The 20,559-nt window shown below is 43.8% G+C and overlaps 1 protein-coding gene and 1 pseudogene across 6 annotated transcripts in view; one reads left to right on the top strand and one right to left on the bottom strand.

Moving 5' to 3' along the window:
* The first annotated feature begins 3,741 nt into the window (after positions 1 to 3,741).
* The window catches only part of ABL2 (ABL proto-oncogene 2, non-receptor tyrosine kinase), a 115,821-nt gene continuing 99,003 nt past the window's right edge, over positions 3,742 to 20,559 (top strand). For all 6 annotated transcript variants that reach the window (XM_055255724.2, XM_055255718.2, XM_055255720.2 and 3 more), the window contains exon 1: positions 3,742 to 4,171. In XM_055255724.2, the coding sequence (XP_055111699.1) occupies positions 4,015 to 4,171 (157 nt within the window). In that variant the 5' untranslated portion in view covers positions 3,742 to 4,014. The remainder of the gene's footprint in view (positions 4,172 to 20,559) is intronic.
* LOC129469261 (UDP-GalNAc:beta-1,3-N-acetylgalactosaminyltransferase 1-like) lies at positions 11,631 to 13,000 on the bottom strand (annotated as a pseudogene).

Here is a 20,559-nt window from a genome sequence, read left to right as displayed (position 1 = left end):
TGACTGGTCTCAAACTCCCGACCACAAGTGATCCGCCCCCCTTGGCCTCCCAAAGTGCTGGGATTACAGACATGAGCCACTGTGCCCGGCCCATTAGGTGAAAATTTTAGACTTAGACTTTGTACCTAATGAAGGAGAGGGAGAGTGTGGTCAAAGCAATGAGAGAAGTAGTTTCTTTGAGTGAGTTGCTTGGTGCTAAAGGTGAGGAATCTCTAGGAAGAAAGGGCTAGTAGCAGGAGAAACCAGCGCAGAGATGACCTGAGCCTAAGCTAACACTGTGTCTTACATAACGCTGTTTATACAGATGAAGGGAAGAGGTAGATATGAGAGATACTGTAAAACTGTAAAAAGTATGGCAATAGCCTAGAAATGCAGACTGGTGAAGTCAGGGATTAGTGAGGCATTACTCACAAGCTCCTTCCTTCTGGAGAGAGTGGTGTTGCTCCTGTGATAAGGATGATGAGGATGAAGAGTGTCTGTATCTTCAGCACGCCTTATTGCCGTTGGTGATGTGTCTGATCTTTTACGCCAGCCTCTGGCCATTGCTCACGTAAGGCTGTCCTTGTGCTATGTGCACCATCCCTGCTACTTTCTTTCCCTGATTTCTGCCCCTGCCTGAAGCTCTCAGCTCCCTCAATTCAGTCTGAGACAGAACTATTTGGGATTATTTTAGATGTTGAGTTGTTGTGGCAGTAACCGCTGCTTATGGTAATGAGCCTTAGGTAATTCTCAGGCAAGTCACTTTGGCTTGGTTATATTGAGGTGAAATAGTTTTCTGTACCTAATTAACTAAATCTCTCTAGTCTATTTCCCTGCTTTCCCTATTCTGAAAGTTCTCTTTTCACTTTAAAAATGAAAGAGTAGAAAACATTGGCAAGATAATGGTGCCAACTAAGTCTCCACGTACATGATATTTGCTTTAGTCTGTACAGGATCTTAAGAATTAATGGTAGAGGAGATCTTCACATGTAAATCAAAGGTATTTTTTTTTTTTTTTTTTTTTTTTGAGACGGAGTCTCGCTCTGTCGCCCAGGCTGGAGTGCAATGGCGCGATCTCGGCTCACTGCAAGCTCCGCCCCCCGGGGTTCACGCCATTCTCCTGCCTCAGCCTCCCGAGTAGCTGGGACTACAGGCGCCCGCCACCACGCCCGGCTGATTTTTTGTATTTTTAGTAGAGACGGGGTTTCACCATGTTATCCAGGATGGTCTCGATCTCCTGACCTCGTGATCCGCCCGCCTTAGCCTCCCAAAGTGCTGGGATTACAGGCGTGAGCCACCGTGCCCGGCCAATCAAAGGTATTATGTAATACTCCACGTACACTTTGCTGGTGTTAACTAGGTAGGTATGATGAATAAAGGGATTATATGATTCTACATATTTTTATTGGTGGCTGGTGTTTTTGTTTTTAGTTATATACAGGGTGGCAGGTAGAGGGGGCTCACCTGAATAAATGCTTTATAATTTGTCCCATGATCTAAGTATATATATATATATATATATATATATATATATATATAATTTGAAAAAGTTAGGCTTGTAAAACCTAAAACCATTATGTTTTTTGTATTAATAGTATATGCATATATAACACCAGTTATATGCCAAATACTGTTTTAAGTACTATACATATATATTGACTAATTTAATTTTCACAATATTCCTATAAGGTAGATACTATTTGTTATTATCATCAGTTTACAGATAACGTACTGAGACACAAAAAGGTTATGTACTTTGCCCAGATCAAATAGTTCATAAGTGTCAGGGCCAAGTTATGAACCCAAGCAGTCCGGCTTCAGAGCCCCTGCCCTTAGCCACTGCACTCTACTGCAGGCTGAGCAGCCCTTATCATAAATGTTCGGACCACAAGTGTTTCAGATTTGGGAATATTTACATACACATAATGAGATATCTTGGGGATGCAACCCAAGTCTAAACACAAAATTCATTTATGTTTCGTATACACCTTTATACACATAGCTTGAATGTAATTTAATACAATATTTTACAAATTTTGTGCATGAAACAAAGTTTATGTTAAGTACTTATGTGTGAAATGTTCCACCTCTGGCGTCATATTGGTGCTCAAAAAATTTCGAATTTTGCAGCATTTTGGATTTTCAGATTTGAGATGTTCAACCCATATATTCATCTATTTTTATATAGTATGCATGAATTAGCAGAGAAACCAAACCGTTATCCCCAAATTAAAATTTTCTCCCATAATAAAAATCAAACAGTAAACCAAATTCTGGCTCTGTGACATCTTTATCCCTTGCGAATGAATTTTTTTCAGTAGTTGCAAACACTGGGAATTAGAAGAAAAGAAAGGTATTTTAAACACAGGGAAACTTTAATCCAAATGGAAAATTCATATTTTATCCAGTGTTTACACATAGTGTTTCCGTTCCCATTTTGGAGGTAATTTCAGTTATTACTGGCCACACCCTGGATAGCAATGGAATAATTTCATAGCGCTTTTATAAGAGGCAATATCTACGTCAGTGGATGGTTCATCTAAGGTCAACCCGGTTCAGGAAAGATATGCAAAGGAGAGCTTCATCCACCTCTTCTCCCAACCCTACCTTTCCAGTGGTTGTTTTGTTCCTTCTTTGCAGTGGCTCCTGTCCTGTCTAATTTGAGCAAAATTTCAGTGTAGTACCTCCATTAACTGATACTTTTTATAAAGCAAATTGGGAAGCCAAAAGAATAACAGGAGAATGATCAAGCTTTTTGAGAATTAAGAAAAATTGAATTAACATTAAGATGCAAGTAAGCACAGTGGGAGAGGGGGATGGCGAGTCAATTGTATATAGTATATGTGTATGTATAAAACACTTCTTTTCTGCCTCATTCACTCTCTTTCGACCGCATAAGCTAACATGAGTAAGTTCTCATTCAGAAACAGAGTCAAAGATATATATTTTTTCTCCTTTGTCATCAAAAGAAGACCTGACCACGTGCACAGTGTATAAAGGATGCCAGTGGGAAGATTAACTTTACTGTCAGGCATTGTAAGGAAACAGAAACTCACATGTGGTGAGATGGTAGAGTTCAAGAGGAATTCATGGTAATATAATATGAGGAATGGGGCTACAATTGCGTCCCCAATGAGACTATAGAAGGCACACAATCCAGGCCAGTGCGATTTAACATCATGAAATAATCTCCAAAAGTTAAAATCAAGTAAGGTAGCATTTTACTCTCTTCTTGTAAATTTTATACCATTTTAATTTTTACTGGAAGCCTGCTGCTGACAAGGGTGTTTAAAAGGGATCCCTCTGGGTATTTTAGAGCTCCTCAACTGGATGGCAAGGACCAAATAAATGCCTTGTGCTTTTCTGCCCCACCTGTGCCTGCACCTGAGCTGCGCACGCGGGGGCACTCAGCCCTCGACTCACTGGTTTGACAGGTGGAGGTGGGATGGGGAAGGCCGGTCAGACCGACCAACCCCAAAGGCGGTAGCGTGTGGAGCTGAACGCGTGAGGGGGGTCGGCTGAGGCGGATTGAGGGGTGGGATGCCGAGGTGCGGCGACAGGACGCGGAGGACGAAAGACCTCAAGCAGCGGTGGCCGGCAAATGAGGTGGGCACTGGGGGACCCACCCTGCGAGGAGGCGGGGGCGGGGCGGGGGCGGGGGCGCAGCGCGGCAGGGCGGGGCGGCAGCCGGGAAGCCCTCCTTCCCAGCGGCGGAGGTGACTGGCGGGCGGGGGGCGGGAGACGCTCTGTCCCACGCTTTCCCAGCGCTCGGTGGTTTAAAGATGGCGGCGGCGGCGGCGTTGGGGGCGCGGAGCCACGGGAGGAGGAGGGAAAAGCAGGATCTGTGAGTCGCCTGGAAGCAGCGCGGCGGCTGCCGTGAGGAGGCCGGGTGCGGAGCCGCCGGCGGCCCAGCCGCTCAGGGCCAGGGCCTGGGCTGGGAGGGAGAGGCCGGAGCAGCGCCAGGAGCCCGAGGCCGGAGCCGAGGAGGAATGTGACCAGGGGTCGGCGGGGGCGCGGGAGTACGCGAGAGCAGGGATGGGGCAGCAGGTGGGCCGCGTCGGGGAAGCTCCGGGGCTCCAGCAGCCTCAGCCCCGCGGGATCCGGGGCAGCAGTGCAGCCAGGCCCTCCGGCCGCAGGCGGGACCCGGCGGGGCGCACCACAGAGACCGGCTTCAATATCTTCACCCAGCATGGTGAGTGTGTCCGGGAGCCGGCGTGAGGGCGTGCGGGAGGCCGGGGGTGGGGTCGGGGCGGGGTGGGTGGCGGACGGGCTGCCCGGGGGGTCGGAGGGTGGAGGGTGCCTGAGAGTGGGGGCGGAATCCGCTGCCATCTGGTCCAGTCCTAGGAGGCGAGTCACACCCCTCCCCCCTCGCGTCTCTAGCCTGGCTGGCAGATCCCGGGGGCGGAGAAGGAAAGAGAAGTGGGCTTGGGGACTCTGGATGGTCTGTCGTCTACTCTGGGACGGGACTGTGCGGCTGCAGAAAGAGTGAATGACAGCTTCAGGAGAGGGAAGGATGAAGGGCAGTATGAGCTCAGTCCCAGAGGTGGGAGCATAAACCCGTCGTTAGTGAAGGGGAAATGGGTTGTATCCTAAGGGATTGGGAAATGGGAACTGAATTTCAGGAGATTGTGGCGTACAAGGTATATGTTTACGTTAGATGATGAGCAGTGTCAGGATAGTGAACTGTGGACAGTGCCCTGAAATGCCTTTCTGTAGGAAAGATGAAGGTAGCATCATCTCATCACTTTTGACATGCGTTTGTGGTTTGTTTTGTTTTGTATTTCGTTTTTACTAGAAATGAAAGGCTTTGCCAAAGCCTCTGTACTATGCTTAAGAGTAGGACACACAGAATTCTGAGATTGCCGGCAAGGGCTAGAGGTTGGTGGGCATGGTTAGGACGTCAGTCAGTATATGAACAAGTTTTCCTTTGTAGTGTGTGTGTGTGTGCGCGCGTGCCCATATACATACATACATGTATGTATGCTCCCTGTAGTCTGAAACCTATTATTTTAATCGCATTGTCAATGTATTTTTAGAATACTTGTCTCCAAACTGTTTTTTTGTCTTTTTTTTGTTTTTGTTTTTGAGACAGAGTCTCGCTTTGGTGCCCAGGATGGAGTGCAATGGTGGGATCTCGGCTCACTGCAATCTCCGCCTCCCGGGTTCAAGTGATTGTCCTGCCTCAGCCTCCCGAGTAGCTAGGACTGCAGGTGTGCACCACCACGCCCGGCTAATTTTTGTATTTTTGGTAGTGGTGGGGTTTGTCATATTGGCCAGGCTGGTCTTCAACTTCTGACCTCAGGTGATCCGCCTGCCTTGGCCTCCCAAAGTGCTGGGATTACGGGTGTGAGCCACCACGGTTCCTGGCCCAAACTCTTTTTTTTTTTTTTTTTTTTTTTGGAGACGAAGTCTCATTCTGTCGCCCAGGCTGGAGTGCAGTGGCACAATCTTGGCTCCCTGCAACCTCTGCCTCCCAGGTTCAAGCGATTCTCCTGCCTCAGCCTCCGAGTAGCTGGGATTACAGGCGCCTGCCACCATGCCCGGCTAATTTTTTGTGTTTTTAGTAGAGATGGGGGTTTCACTATGTTGGCCAGGCTGGTCTCGAATGCCCTACTTCATGATCCACCCGCCACAGCCTCCCAAAGTGCTGGGATTACAGGCGTGAGCCACTGTTCCTGGCCACGTGTCTCTTATTAAAGATGTGCTTGAGTGTTTCTTTCAGGTATATGAACACTTTATGAAGGTGATATATGAGCTAATCTTTATTAAAATCACTTCCTAAAACACAGGATGGAAGAATGGATTAGCAGTTTACAGGGAAGAAATCATCCAAGTAAGCTTCACTTTGTGGGAAGTGTTACTATGCATTAAACTTGGCCTAGTAGGCAACGGTGATCCTCTTGCTCTACTATCTTATTCGGTATATAAGATTTTCCAAGAAAGAGGAAGTCGTGAAGAATGGAATAGGAAGACATTTTGAGGATTTGGATCTATGGAGAGGGAGAACAAGTTGGGTAGAAGAAACAACTTGAGCAGGAACATGGGAATAGATATAATTTGTTGATGGGATAGTGAGGAGACATCTGTCAGGAATGAAGCATCATTATGAGTTGGAAGAAAAAGATCATAGAGCAAAAATTGCAAGAGTTAAGTTCTGGTTCTGGCTCCACCTGCCTGGGTGATTTTAGTCACCATCTTCGGGTTTCTTTATCTGTAAAGTGAGGAGGTTGGACTGGATGATCTCTAAGATACTTTCTGGTTTTAAGATTTTATGATTCTAATTAAGAAGCAGTAGAGGCCGGGCGCGGTGGCTCACGCTTGTAATCCCAGCACTTTGGGAGGCCGAGGCGGGCGGATCACGAGGTCAGGAGACCGAGACCACGGTGAAACCCTGTCTCTACTAAAAATACAAAAAATTAGCCGGGCGTGGTGGCGGGCGCCTGTAGTCCCAGCTACTCGGAGAGGCTGAGGCAGGAGAATGGCGTGAACCCGGGAGGCGGAGCTTGCAATGAGCCGAGATCGTGCCACTGCACTCCAGCCTGGGCGACAGAGCGAGACTCCGTCTCAAAAAAAAAAAAAAAAAAAAAAAAAAGAAGCAGTAGAAAGAAAATTTTGATAGGCTGGATGGGACTGGGTTATGGAAAATCTGACAGAGAAGTTTATATCCATTTACCTGATTGGCTAGTCTTTACCTGAAAGACTGGCCTTGAGTGGTGGCAGTGGAAATGGGAGGAGTAATTTCAAGGGGCCTTTCATTCATTCAACAAACAAGGGTTTTTTTGAGCACCTGTTATGTACTGGATTGTGGGAATGTTGCTGTGAACATAACAGAGTCCCTGCCCTTTGGAACTTAAAGGACTTTATGATTTGATAGCGGATGAAAGAAGAGAGATCACTTTGGAGTATTTGTTAAGGGCATGAACTCTGGACCCATTTTTCTTGGATTTGAAACCTTGCTTGGCTGCTTATGAGCTTTGTGACATGGGACAAGTTATTTAACTTTTTGTGCCTTGGACTCTTCATTTGTAAAGTGGTGATAATAATAGTACTTAGTATTAAATGAATAGTGGCTGGGCACATAGTATGAGCTAAATGTGTGTTAGCTGCTGCCATTACTAATACTACCGTTATTATTAAAAATAGGGGTAATTCGGCCAGGCGCGGTGGCTCACGCCTGTAATCCCAGCACTGTGGGAGGCCGAGGTGGGCGGATCACGAGGTCAGGAGTTCGAGACCAGCCTGAGCAACATGGTGAAACCTTGTCTGTACTAAAAATAGAAAAATTAGCTAGGCATGGTGGCACGCGCCGGTAGTCCTAGCTACTCAGGAGGCTGAGACAGGAGAATCGCTTGAACCTGGGAGGTGGAGGTTGCAGTGAGCCAAGATTGCACCACTCCAGCCTGGGTGACAGAGCGAGACTCTGTCTCAAAAAAAAAAAAAAAAAGTAGGGATAATTCAAAGATGACACCAGGATTTAGAACCTGGCTAACTGGAATGATGATGATTCTATTGACAAGTTTGGAAGTTAGAAGCTGATTGAAAAAATGGGAAGAGGTCAAGTTTATTGCCAAAGCCTAGTATGAAAAGAAAGGAATTAGCAAATAATATAGGAAACAAAAGTGCAGTGAGTACTGTTTTTTAGACAGATGGGTTTAAAAACTTTTTTTCTGTACATCATAATTTCTTTCTTTCTTTTTTTTTTTTTGAGACGGACTCTCGCTCTGTCGCCCAGGCTGGATTGCAGTGGTGCAATCTCGGCTCACTGCAAGCTCCACCTCCCGGGTTCACGCCATTCTCCTGCCTCAGCCTCCTGAGTAGCTGGGACTACAGGTGCCTGCCACCACGCCCGGCTAATTTTTTTTTTTGTATTTTTAGTAGAGACAGGGTTTCACCGTGTTAGCCAGGATGGTCTCGATCTCCTGACCTCATGATCCGCCCTCTTCGGCCTCCCAAAGTGCTGGGATTACAGGTATGAGCCACTGCGCCCAGCCACGTCATAGTTTCTTAACCTTGGCGGCATTGATATTTTAGGCTGGCTAATTCTGTGTTGTGGGGGGCTGTCCTGTGCATTGTAGGATGTTTAGCAGCATCCCTGGACTCTACCCACTAGCTGCCAATAGTACCTTCTTTTTGCCCCTTACTTGTTCCAAATAAAAATGCCTCCAGACATTCTTAAATCTCTTGGGGGGCAGAATTGCCCCTAGTTGAGGACACCACTTAGAAATGTGATAGAGTCTGAATTGAATGAATGAATGAATTAGATTCAAAAGCTTCTCAGTGGATGTATCATTTGACATTTACATGGTAAATCTAGATGCTCGAATCTAGTGTACAAATTACTGTCTTGAGTTTGCAATATTGAGGTATTAGCACATAATTTCATATATGAATGTTAGGTCTGTTAGACTCTTGGGTTTACATGTAGGTTTTAATGTAATCCAAATAATATGTTTAGTTAATCAGTAAAAAGGTACATACGTTATGGAAATGGTTTATCAGAGTCCAGGACTTTTCTTTCTTTTGCTAAAATGGTCATTTTTCATTGTTAATAATATGTGATAAGCTGTGATAATAATTTGCCTTGCCGAAAGTGATTTTTGTGAATGTAATTTAGAAGGAACAAAAATAATAGAGCCATTTTTGGTATGAAAAGAGTGAGTGCTGTGTGACTTTCCTGAGATCTGCTATTTTTTTTTTGTAAACTCTTATTTTATGTTTTATTTTAGAGAAAGGTCTTGCTCTGCCACCCAGGCTGGAGTGCAGTGCTGTGATCATAGATCACTGCAGCCTTAAACTCCTGGACTCAAGCAATCCTCCTGCCTCAGCCTCCCGAGGAGCTGAGACTACAGGCACACGCCACCACACCTGGGTAATTTTTTTTTTTTTTTTTTTTTGTAGAGATGGAGGTCTCACTATGTTGCTCTGGCTGATCTCAAACTCCTAGGCTCAAGTGATACTCTGCCTCGGCCTCCCAAAGTGCTGGGATTATAGGCGTGAGCCACTGTGAGAGGCAAGCTCTGCTATTAAACCTTTCTGGTGAGCTGATGTTTGTGACTAATAATCTAGGGTTGAATACTTACTTGTCTGTTGAATATCTCACATACCTTTTAACAGCTGAATGATTTTACTTCAGCTTCCCTCTCTCATTTTCTAAAAATTCTATTAAAAATTAACTTTAGGCTGGGCGCGGTGGCTCACACCTGTAATCCCAGCACTTTGGGAGGCCAATGTGGGCGGATCATCTGAGGTCAGGAGTTCGAGATCAGCCTGGCCAACATGGTGAAACCCCGTCTCTACTAAAACAATACAAAAATTAGCCAGGTGTGGTGGTGGGCACCTGTAATCCCAGCTACTCAGGAGGCTGAGGCAGGAGAATCCCCTGAACCCAGGAGGCGGAGTTTGCAGTGAGCCGAGATCACGCCACTGCACCCCAGCCTGGGCGACAGAGCAAGACTCCCTCTCCAGAAAAACAAACAAACAAAAACCCTTAAATTATGAAGTTTGGAATAACAAAAATTTTTCCTTAAATCTAACTCATTATTTTAAGTGATCTGATTTATTTATTTATTTTTTATTTTGGATCTGTAGTTTTTTTTTTTTTGTAGTGAGGTAGGGTCTCACTCTGTTGCCCAACCTGGAGTGCATTAGCGAGATCATGGCTCATGGCTCACCGCAGCCTTGACCTCCCAGGCTCAAGTGATCCTCTCACCTCTCAGCCTCCTGAATACCTGGGACTATAGATGCACACCACCATGCCTTTCTATTTTTTTTTTTTTTTTTTTTGTAGAGACAGAGTTTTGCCATGTTGTCCATGGTGGTTTTGAACTCCTGGGCTCAAGTGATCTGGCTGCCTTGCCCTCCCAAAATCCTGGGATTACAGGTGTGAGCCACTGCACCTGGCCAGTAGTTCATGTTTTAATCTTTGTGGAATGAAGGCTGTCGGCACCCCAGGTTGAAAACGATACTATGGAAAGGACAGGAAGGCTGTTATGAGGGAATTTTAATTATGGTGACTTAATATAAGAACTAAACTTCATTTTTTATTTTTGTTTATTTTTCTTTTTTTCTTGACTGCCAATCCTGCAGACTAAACTTTTAAAAAGAAATCAGCTGTTAGATTTTTATTAATCTCCAAATCTGTGTAAGTTATAGATGTGTAGTTGGGGTCCATATTTTTAGCAAAGTAATAAGTTGTGGTACAGATTCTGTTATCATAGCCCACTTGGCAGTAAAATTCCAAGTAAAGTGATGAAGTCTGAAGTTTCTCTGTAAGGGTCTTCAGCCTGCTTTATTCAATAGTTTATTTACTTAGCTGGGTTTTTTTTTTTTTTTTTTTTTGAGACAGGGTCTCGCTCTGTTGCCCAGGCTGGAGTGCTGTGGCATGATAATAGCTCACTGCAGCCTCAAACTCATGGCTGAAGCCATTCCTGACTCAGCCTTCTGGGTAGCTGGGACTACAGGTGCGTGCTACCATGCTTGGCTAATTTTTAAATTTTTCTGTAGAGATGGGGTCTTGGTGTACTGGGCCAGGCTGGTCTTGAATTCCTAGGCTCAAGTGATTCTCCCACCTTGGCCTCCCAAAGTGCTGGGATTACAGACATGAGGCCCTGAATCTGGACCGTTATTTTTGTTTGTTTGTTTTGTTTTGTTTTTTGAGAGGGAGCCTCGCTCTGTCTCCCAGCCTGGAGTGCAGTGGTGCAATCTTGGCTCACTGCAATCTCCCCGTCCTGGGTTCAAGCAATTCTCCTGCCTCAGCCTTCCGAGTAGCTGGGATTACAGGCGGCTGCCACCATGCCCGGCTAATTTTTGTATTTTAGTAGAGATGGGGTTTCACCATGTTGGTCAGGCTTGTCTTGAACTCCTGGCCTCAAATGATCTGCCCACCTCAGCCTCTCAAAATGTTAGGATTACAGGCGTGAGCCACTGTGCCTGGCCTGTTTTGTTTTTTTTGTTGTTGTTGTTATTTTAAAGGTATTTAAAAGGTATTTTAAAGATATTCCTCTGAATATCATCTTTAAAGGACCTGACATGATTTTTGTCAAAATAAATCATAAGGTGTAACCAGTTTGTGGGTTCTTCGTGAGTTTCAGGCTAGGTGCGGTGGCTCACGCTGGTAATCCCAGTACTTTGGGAGGCCGAGGCGGGTGGATGACAAGGTCAGGTGATTGAGACCATCCTGGCCAACATGGTGAAACCCTGTCTCTACTAAAAATACAAAAATTAGCTGGGCGTGGTGGCATGCACCTATAATCCCACATACTCAGGAGGCTGAGGCAGGAGAATCGCTTGAACCTGGGAGGCGGAGGTTGCAGTGAGCCGAGATCGTGCTATTGCACTCCACCCTGGGCAAAAAGAGCAAAACCCTGTCTCAAAAAAAAAAATTAGCCAGTCATGGTGGCGGACACCTGTAATCACAGCTACTCAGGAGGCTGAGGCTGGATAATCACTTGAACCCGGGAGGTGGAGGTTGCAGTGAGCTGAGATCACGCCACTGCACTCCAGCCTGGGGGACAGGGCAAGACTCTGTCTCAGAAGAAAAAAAAGTTAAGTGTAAGTCAGCACACTGACCTCTCCATGAATTTTTCACAGTACGAACTTGAACACTTTCCGCAGAGTATCCTGTACTTCTAGGCTTTTCACAGAATGTGAAGTTAATGGCATGTGATGTTCCTTAGCATAATCTGGTAAAAAGTGATCGTCTCCTTGGAAGAAAAGCCGTGGGCTGCAATCACGCATCCAAATCGACAGACATCTGAATGGATTCTATATAAAAAGAAAAAATTTGTGTCGTCTGGAATATGAATATCCACTTTTAATAAATTCAAACAGATCCTGACATAAACATCATGGGTTTTACCTGACCCATCATTTCATGGATCCTTGGCAGCAAATCTCTGGGTATTGTATAACCCAACCCACTGCAGTAGGGAGGAAACACCTTGAAAGGACACTCCTGGTATGAAATACGGTTTTTTTTTTGGTAAAATCCTCTATGGGAATAATTATCAATTAGACGATAACCTGTGAAAAACTTCCCTGAGTGGTTTAAGTTTAAAAGATACTACACTAAATTGCCAGTATTGATGAAAACGTGTCTGTCTTCACGATGTAGTTGGCAATGAGGCAAAACTCAGTTACCCACCTGAATGCCATAATAGGTTGTTTTTGTTATTTGTTTGAGACGGAGTCTTGCTTTGTCACCCAGGCTGGAGTGCAGTGGTGAGATCTTGGCTCACTGCAGCCTCCACCTCCTGGGCTCAAGCGATTCTTGTGCCTGAGCCTCCCAAGTAGCTGGGATTACAGGTACACGTCACCATGCCTGGCTAATTTTTGTATTTTCAGTACAGATGGGTTTTCACCATATCGGCCTGGCTGGTCTCAAACTCCTGGCCTCAAGTGATTCACCTGCCTTGACCTCCAAACGTGCTGGGACTACAGATGTGAACCACTGTGCCTGGCCAGTTTTCAAGGTCAGGTTTTAATATGTGTCTAAAAATCTCGTTGGATTACATCACCATAAAGAAGATGTTAATCGTCCGAGGACAGTGCTAACAGTTTGTCTTCTCTTTTAGCCTGTTGGCCTAATACGAAAAATGTGAGAACCTCATATCCCCATCAAGACTTTTTCCACCCCAAGTAACTCTAATGGCCTGTCTGGCTTTCACATCTGAGGGGTGGGAGGTCATTAGGATAACTAGAATTGGATTTTGATCAGAGCAGTTTGAATGCTCTCAAAGTGTGAAGTGAAAGCCTCATCTGTAAATTGGCTCATACTTGTAAAAGTACATCCAGTCTACACATTCTGTCACATTGTAGTGGGAAGGCTGAGAGGTACCACATCAGGAGGAGAGTCAGGAGCGGCAGCAGCAGGCGACCCCATGTGAGAGATCTCAGTGGGAAGGGCAGTCTGGAGAGCCAGGGCCATCCACACAGCTCGGAAGCTTGTGAACTGCAAGTTCTTCTTGATTGATTTCTTCTGAGTGAAAAGACCTTCAATTTCACCAGTTGAACATTCAGCAGTAGGTAGTTGTCAAAAATAATGCTACTAAAAACCAGACTTTCAGACTGGCTTAAAATCCTGCCATATACTTCTTATAAAACACATACCTGTAGAATTTCAGGAGAGATTAAAGCACTAGCTGAAGTTTGTTTTCTGTATTCCATGCTTTAGTCAAAACACTCAAGATTTTCTGTGAACTACTCCATAAACAGAAAAAAAGACATGGTTTGGTAATTTCTTCCTTGGTAGTAGATTTTCCTGACAAAGCGACCGCCTCCTAAACAAGGCACTCACCTGTGCGGCACATACCCAGCTCACAAGTGGCAGGCAGCTGGTGCTCAACCTGCTTTAAACAGAAAACAAAAACCAAACAAGAAAAACCAGCATCTCCCCACCATTGTATGTTTTTATTCCTCTTTACTTCAGTCTCTTGCAAAAACAGGGAATGATGATAATATTTGTGTAGTTTTTAGAGCTTTTGAAGAAGACCTTTTATGTCTTTCATCTCATTTGACCTTTACAGCTACTCTGAAATAGGTGAAGCAGGTATTAATCTTCCCATTTTGTAGATGAAGAAGAGTTTAGAAAATTAAGTGACTTCTTGAGGTCACATAGCTGTTAAATGATAGAGCTGGGACTGATAGTTTTGTCTCCAAGTCTTGCCATAGTGTGGAGATTTAGAGAATGTGGGTTTTAAAATCAGTTATAATTGGATATAAATCCTGCTTTGTGTCTGACATTGGTACATGGTTTATCCCTCACAACAGGTTGTTGAAATAATTAAATGATAAAATTGTACCAGACTCTTAAGTGCCAGGCACTGTGGTGCTCAATAAATATCAGTTTTATTGCCATTATTTACCTCAAGATGATGGTGAAGATTATATGAGTTGTATGTGAAAATGTTTTGTAAACCTAAGCACTGCTATTGTTATCATTGTGATGGCATGCCAAAGTGTAGAATTGCCTTAGCATTTATGTTTATTACTTCATTTTCTCTTCTTATTAAGCTACTCTTATTAGAGGACTTTCAGAAAGCAGTAAAAGGTAGGGGAATTTTGGGGATCTGAAATCACAGGAGAATCTGAAATCACTTTAGGTCTACTTTCCTTGTAAGGTAAGTGATATCCTCTCTAGACCATTTGTCTTTGTCTTAGGGACTGGGTATCAGTATATGTAGTGCCTGGTTCTTGTAGACATCTTTTTCTTCCATCAAAGAACTTGAACCAGAAACATAGGCCAATGCAAATTTAAAGTTGATAGAGACTTCATTCTAAGTTGGCCCATGTGTTTGCTGGTTAATAGTTAATGACTTTTTTAAATGACTTTGTTGTAACCTTCTTCATCTGACATCCTTTAAGACCTTTTTTTTTTTCTGCTTCTCTGTGTTATTTTTACCTCTGGATGTAAAGTTTCTTCTTAAAAGCTTGTTTAGGCCAGGCATGGTAGCTCACGCCTGTAATCCCAGCACTTTGGGAGGCTCAAGCAGGTGGATTGCTTTAAGCTCAGGAGTTCAAGACCAGCCTGGGCAACATGGCGAAACCCTGTCTCTACAAAAAATAGAAAACCTAGCCAGGCGTGCTAGTGCACACCTGTAGTCCCAGCTACTGGGGAGGCTAAGGTGAGAGGATCACTTGAGGCCAGGAGGTTGAGGCTGCAGTGAGCCATAATCATGTCACTGCACTCCATTTCTGGGCGACAGAAGGAGACCCTGTCTCAAAAACAATAAAAGCTTCTTTAGTGTGATTATCTTCTTGAAATTGTGAGTCAGATGGGCTTTTTCTTAATGTGGCACTGCACATATAGAGATTTCAAAATACTTAAGAACCTTTTCAGTGTTAACAGATGTCTTCTGGACTAGGTAAATATGTAGCTACTTCAAATCATATAGAACAGTTCTGAAACTTGAGCTTGGAGAGCTTGTTAAAGCAGATTGCTGGGTCCCACCTCCAGGGTTTCTGATTTAGGGCTGAGGAGGGAGGAGCTCAAGAATTTGCATTTCTGGCAAATTTTCAGGTGTTACAGGTGCTGCTGGTTGGGGACCATGCTTTGAGAATCCCCTGCTCATGTGAGATTAAGAAGAGTACTTGGCCTGGCGTGGTGGCTCACGCCTGTAATCCTAGCACTTTGGGAGGCCAAGGCAGGTGGATCACAAGGTCAGGAGATCAAGACCATCCTGGCCTACATGGTGAAACCCCATCTCTACTAAAAATACAAAAATTAGCCAGGTGTGGTGGCATGCGCCTGTAGTCCCAGCTACTCAGGAGGCTGAGGCAGGAGAATTGCTTGAACCAGGGAGGCAGAGGCTGCAGTGAGCCAAGATCGTACCACTGCACTCCAGCCTGGGCGACAGAGCGAGACTGTCTCAAAAAAAGAAAAGAAGAGTACTTGATCAGAGGTGATTGAATGACTGAGAGAAAACAGGATGTAATGTACTAACTCTCTTCAAAACTAGTTCAGAAATTCATTTGTTCCTAGCCTGTTAGTGTCCACATGCAAGTCACCACAGTCTTATACCATTTTTTTGGTGGTTTATCTCTAAAAGTTCATACATTAGAAGTCTCTTGAGAGACACATTTTTGAAAAAATCTGGAGTTATCAGGGAAAGGGGAAGTAGGAAACAGTTCTGCTGACTCATTCTTGAGCAGATTGGGCTTCAATTCCTGGAAGAATTGGGTAATGAAATAATTGCCATTTATTGAGGGCTGTGTGCCAGGCATGTTCTAAGTACTCAATATCTGTTTTTTCTTTTAAAACTCATAAAACCCTAGTTGCTCAAATTAAAAAATATTAGAGACCAAAGAAGATGGGATGTCTATTTGTAATTCTATAGTTTTGGTATATGCTGGTGCCTAGTTACCTTTTAGAATATGTGTGTGTGTAGTTATACATATGTATGTATGTATATATATACACAAAGATTTTTAGGCATTTTTTTACCCCATCTGTCTTGACCAGTGATGAGGTTTTCAGACTGGTAGGCCAGGGTTAGATTTGTATAGTATGTGGCTATGGATTGAGTCTTAGATACATATGATGGTCTAATGAAGGAGAGGTGGGAACTCACTATACCATTTGGAATCTCATGGTAATATTGAACTGCTGTCTTAATCTTTAGGCTTAGTGTTACTAATATTTCTTTTTCGAGATGGAGTCTTGCTTTGTTGCCCAGGCTGGAGTGCAATGGCACGATTGAGGCTCACTGCAACCTCCACCCACCGGGTTCAAGCGGTTCTCCTGCCTCAGCCTCCCTAGTAGCTGGGACCACAGGTGCATGCCATCACACTCAGCTAATTTTTGTGTTTTTAGTAGAGATGGGGTTTCACCATGTTGGCCAGGCTAGTCTCGAACTCCCGACCTCAGATGACTCACCCACCTTGGCCTCCCAAAGTGCTGGGATTACAGGTGTGAGCCACCACACCTGGCTGAGCCACAGGCCGAGTGGCTTTTTTTTTTTTTTTTTTTTGAGATGGAATCTGGCTCTGTCACCCAGGCTGGAGTGCAATGGTGCGATCTTGGCTCACTGCAACCTTGGCCTCTTGGGTTCAACCTCGGCCTCCTGAGTTCAAGCGATTTTCCTGCCTCAGCCTCCTGCGTAACTGGGATTACAGGTGCACGCCACCACGCCCAGCTAACTTTTGTATTTTTAGTAGAGACGGGGTTTCACCACGTTGGCCAGGCTGGTGTTGAACTCCTGACCTCAAGTGATCTGCCTGCCTTGGCCTGTGAAAGTGTTGGTATTACAAGTGTGAGCCCCCACGCCTGGCCTCCAATGATCTTGTATTAGAATCTATGTAACGGGCCGGGCGAGGTGGCTCATGCCTGCAATCCCAGCACTATGGGAGGCCAAGGCAGGCGGATCATGAGGTCAGGACTTCAAGACCAGCCTGGCCAATGTGGTGAAACCCCATCTTTACTAAAAATACAAAAATTAGCCGGGCATGGTGGCGCACGTCTGTAGTCGCAGCTACTCAGGAGGCTGAGGCAGAAGAATTGCTTGAACCCGGGAGGTGCAGGTTGCAGGCCCAGATCACGCCACTGCAGTCCAGCCAAAAAAAAAATCTGTGTAACCACATGATATATTTAGCTTATTATTGCAATATGCAACTTATAAAGACCTTTTCCCCCAGGCAATAATGGCAGGAGAATTTTTTTTAAAATTTTAGCTTAACACTCCAGAGCATTTTCTGTTTTTTTATTCATTTATTCTATACTAATTGCCTATGTTGATGGCTCTGAGAGAATTTTTAGATACAATTTAGGCAGAACTGCTATCTAAAAGAATGTTGCTGATCAAATAGATGTTGAACATCCTTATGAAACAACTAAAAAGAGATTTGTGTGTCTGTGAGGATATTTTGTACAAAAACTCTTGGTTGCCTTTTTGGATTGAGTGCATAATTTCAGTATGGAAATTTGTTGTCATTATACTAATTAGAACATTTTGTCAGTATTTTCAAATGAAATTCACTCAAATTCATGGATAAATACACATTAAATATATTACTATCCAAAGTTTAAACTTAGTTGCTTAAAAATATGAAAACAACACTGAGCTTTTTTCCCACTTGCTTGTTGCTGTAAATGTGCTGATTCTGCCATGGTAGAACTGCCGGCTTCTCCATAGTGAACTCTGCCAGTATTGGCTTTTGATCCAGCAGAACGCTAAAGCTGGGCAGGCCCAGGCCATTTGTATTCTCGGGTTTGCTTTCTAGGGAGAAGAAGTGTTCAAAAACCTTTCACTTCATGTGGACAAGGTCAAAAAAATATTCTGGAGCTTAGTATAATATATAATATGTACACATGTAATTTTGTTAACATGTTTCTCTCTGTGTACTAATTCCAGCAAATTAAAATAACAATACTGAGTTAGGACTGAAGATTACCACTTAGCATTTTGTTTCTAGATAATTGCTAAGAAAACATTAAAAAAAAACTGACAATACTAACAAGTACAATTTGTATCACTCATCTGTTCCTTATAGGAAAGAAAGGTTGATACATGAAGGTTTTTGTTACATTAGCTTTCTTTTACTCATTTTGAAATTGGCACTTTTCTTTTCTTTTTTTTTTTTTTTTTTTTTAGGCATAGTCTCGCTCTGTTGCCCAGGCTGGAGTGCAGTGTGGCATGATCTCAGCTCACTACAACCTCTGCCTCCTGAGTAGCTGGGATTACAGGCATGCACCACCACGCCCAGCTGATTTTTGTATTTTTAGTAGAGAAAGGGTTGTTGGCCAGGCTGGTTTCGAACTCCAGGCCTCAAGTGATCCACCCACCTTCACCTCCCAAAGTGCTGGGATTACAGGCGTGAGCCACAGTGCCTGGCCATGCATTTTTCAGTTGCATAAAAATATACAAAGGTATCTCAAGGTTAAAAAAATACTAATTCAGAAGCATATAGACTAGACATGAAAGTCCCCTTTGACATTCTTGGCCCAATACATATTCCCTTATTAAAAGAAACTACTGTTTGTGGTTCGATAGGTGTTTTCCACACCCAGCCATTTCAGAACTTTCTATGTATTTACACATATATGAGTATATATATTAATACTTCTCTTGCCGTTTCATAAATGGCGTTATACTGTATGAATTTTCTCCCCAATTTTTTTTTTTTTTTTTGAAAACTGAGTCTTGTTCTGTCGCCTAGGCTAGAGTGCAGTGGTATGATCTCGGCTCATTGCAACCTCCACCTCCTGGGTTCAAGCGATTGTCCTGCCTCAGCCTCCCTAGTAGCTGGGACTACAGGCGCCTGCCACCACGCCCGGCTAATTTTTGTATTTTTAGTAGAGAAGGAGTTTCACCATGTTAGCCAGGTTGGTCTCAAACTCCTGACCTCAGGCAATCCGTCCGCCTCGGCCTCCCCAAGTGCTGGGATTACAGGCATGAGCTACCGTGCCCGACCCGCAATTTTTGTGTGTGTGTTTGTCTGGAAGGTCTTTCTATTCCAGTATTTGTAGATTTCTCATCCTTTTTGACAGCTTTATAGTGTCCCATGCTTTAGCCATATATTTAACCACTTTCTTATTGATGAATACTTGTTTATAAGATTATTTAAATCTTCTCCATCTTTCCTGTGTTTTTTCTTTATGTTTGTAATTTGAATCCATCTGAAGGGTATATATATTTGAGCTTGGAACCAACTTAATGTTTTTCCATTGTATTAATTTATGAATAGTCCATAATTCACTGATTTGAAGAGCCATATTTATCATATATTATATTCTCATATATATATATATATATATATGTCATTTTAAAACTCTGTTGTTCCCTTGATCTTTGTCTCCTCCTGCACATTGTTAATATACTATTTTAATTATTGTAAGCTTATATAGTGTGTATGTATATGTGGTTAGCTCCCCAATCATTATGTTCTTAAAATTTTATTTAGATGTTGCATCTTAAGTCTTCCAAAGATCTTTAGGATTATGTTGTTAAGATTTAGGAGATTTTGGTGGTCATTATATCAAATTATAGGTTAATTTGGGGGTGAATTGATGTTGTTGCATTATTGTGTTCTTTTTTTTTTTTTTTTTTGAGACGGAGTCTCGCTCTGTCGCCCAGGCTGGAGTGCAGTGGCGCGATCTCGGCTCACTGCAAGCTCCGCCTCCCGGGTTCACGCCATTCTCCTGCCTCAGCCTCTCCGAGTAGCTGGGACTACAGGCGCCCGCCACCACGCCCGGCTAATTTTTTTTGTATTTTTAGTAGAGACGGGGTTTCACCGTGGTCTCGATCTCCTGACCTCGTGATCTGCCCGCCTCGGCCTCCCAGAGTGCTGGGATTACAAGCGTGAGCCACCGCGCCCGGCCTGCATTATTGTGTTCTTACGGCCAAGAACATGACATGCCTTTGCCAGTTCAGGCAGATCTTTTTTTGCCCCTCAGTAAAAGATTTTTCATTTTCTTCATCTTGTTTTTGGACATTACTTGGTAGGTTTATTAGTGGGCATTTTATGATTTTTGTTGTAAGTATAATCTTTCCTAATTGCTTATTGCTAATATATAGGAAGCCTTGATTTTGTATGGCCATCTTGAGTCTAGGTTTGGTTGCCTTACTTGTATTGCATCTAATAACTTTGTACTGATGTTTTTATTTTCTTAAAACTGATATTTCTAGAGAATTTTTTTGTTTTGTTTTAAGAGATAAGGTCTTACTCTGTCACCCAGGCTGGAGTGCAGTAGCATGATCATAGCTCACCGCAGCCTCCTGGGCTCAAGCAATCCTCCTGCCTATAGCATCCCAACGTACTGGGATTACAGGTGTGAGCCACCACGCCTGGACTCTTTTTAGTTATTTTTACCACAGTAATACACGCAGGCAGTTTTAGAAGTCAAAGAATATGACAAGGTTTAAAATGGAAAAAAAAATTAGCAGCACCCATCCATTTCCTCCCTATATTGGTACTGTCCAGGATGGCAGCTAGTAGCCACTGTGGCTCTTGAGCACTTGAAATGTCCTTTGTCCTAATTGAGAAGTATTGGCCAGGAGTGGTGGCTCACGCCTGTAATCCTAGCAGTTTGGAAGGCTGAGGTGGGAGGATCACCTGAGCCCAGGAGTTTGAGACTAGCCTGGGCAA

This window comes from Symphalangus syndactylus, chromosome 12 (assembly GCF_028878055.3).
Source record: "Symphalangus syndactylus isolate Jambi chromosome 12, NHGRI_mSymSyn1-v2.1_pri, whole genome shotgun sequence".
Classification (NCBI taxonomy): Eukaryota; Metazoa; Chordata; class Mammalia; order Primates; family Hylobatidae; genus Symphalangus; species Symphalangus syndactylus.
Note: the sequence above shows the minus strand (reverse complement) of the source record. Positions and strands in the feature narration are given on the sequence as shown.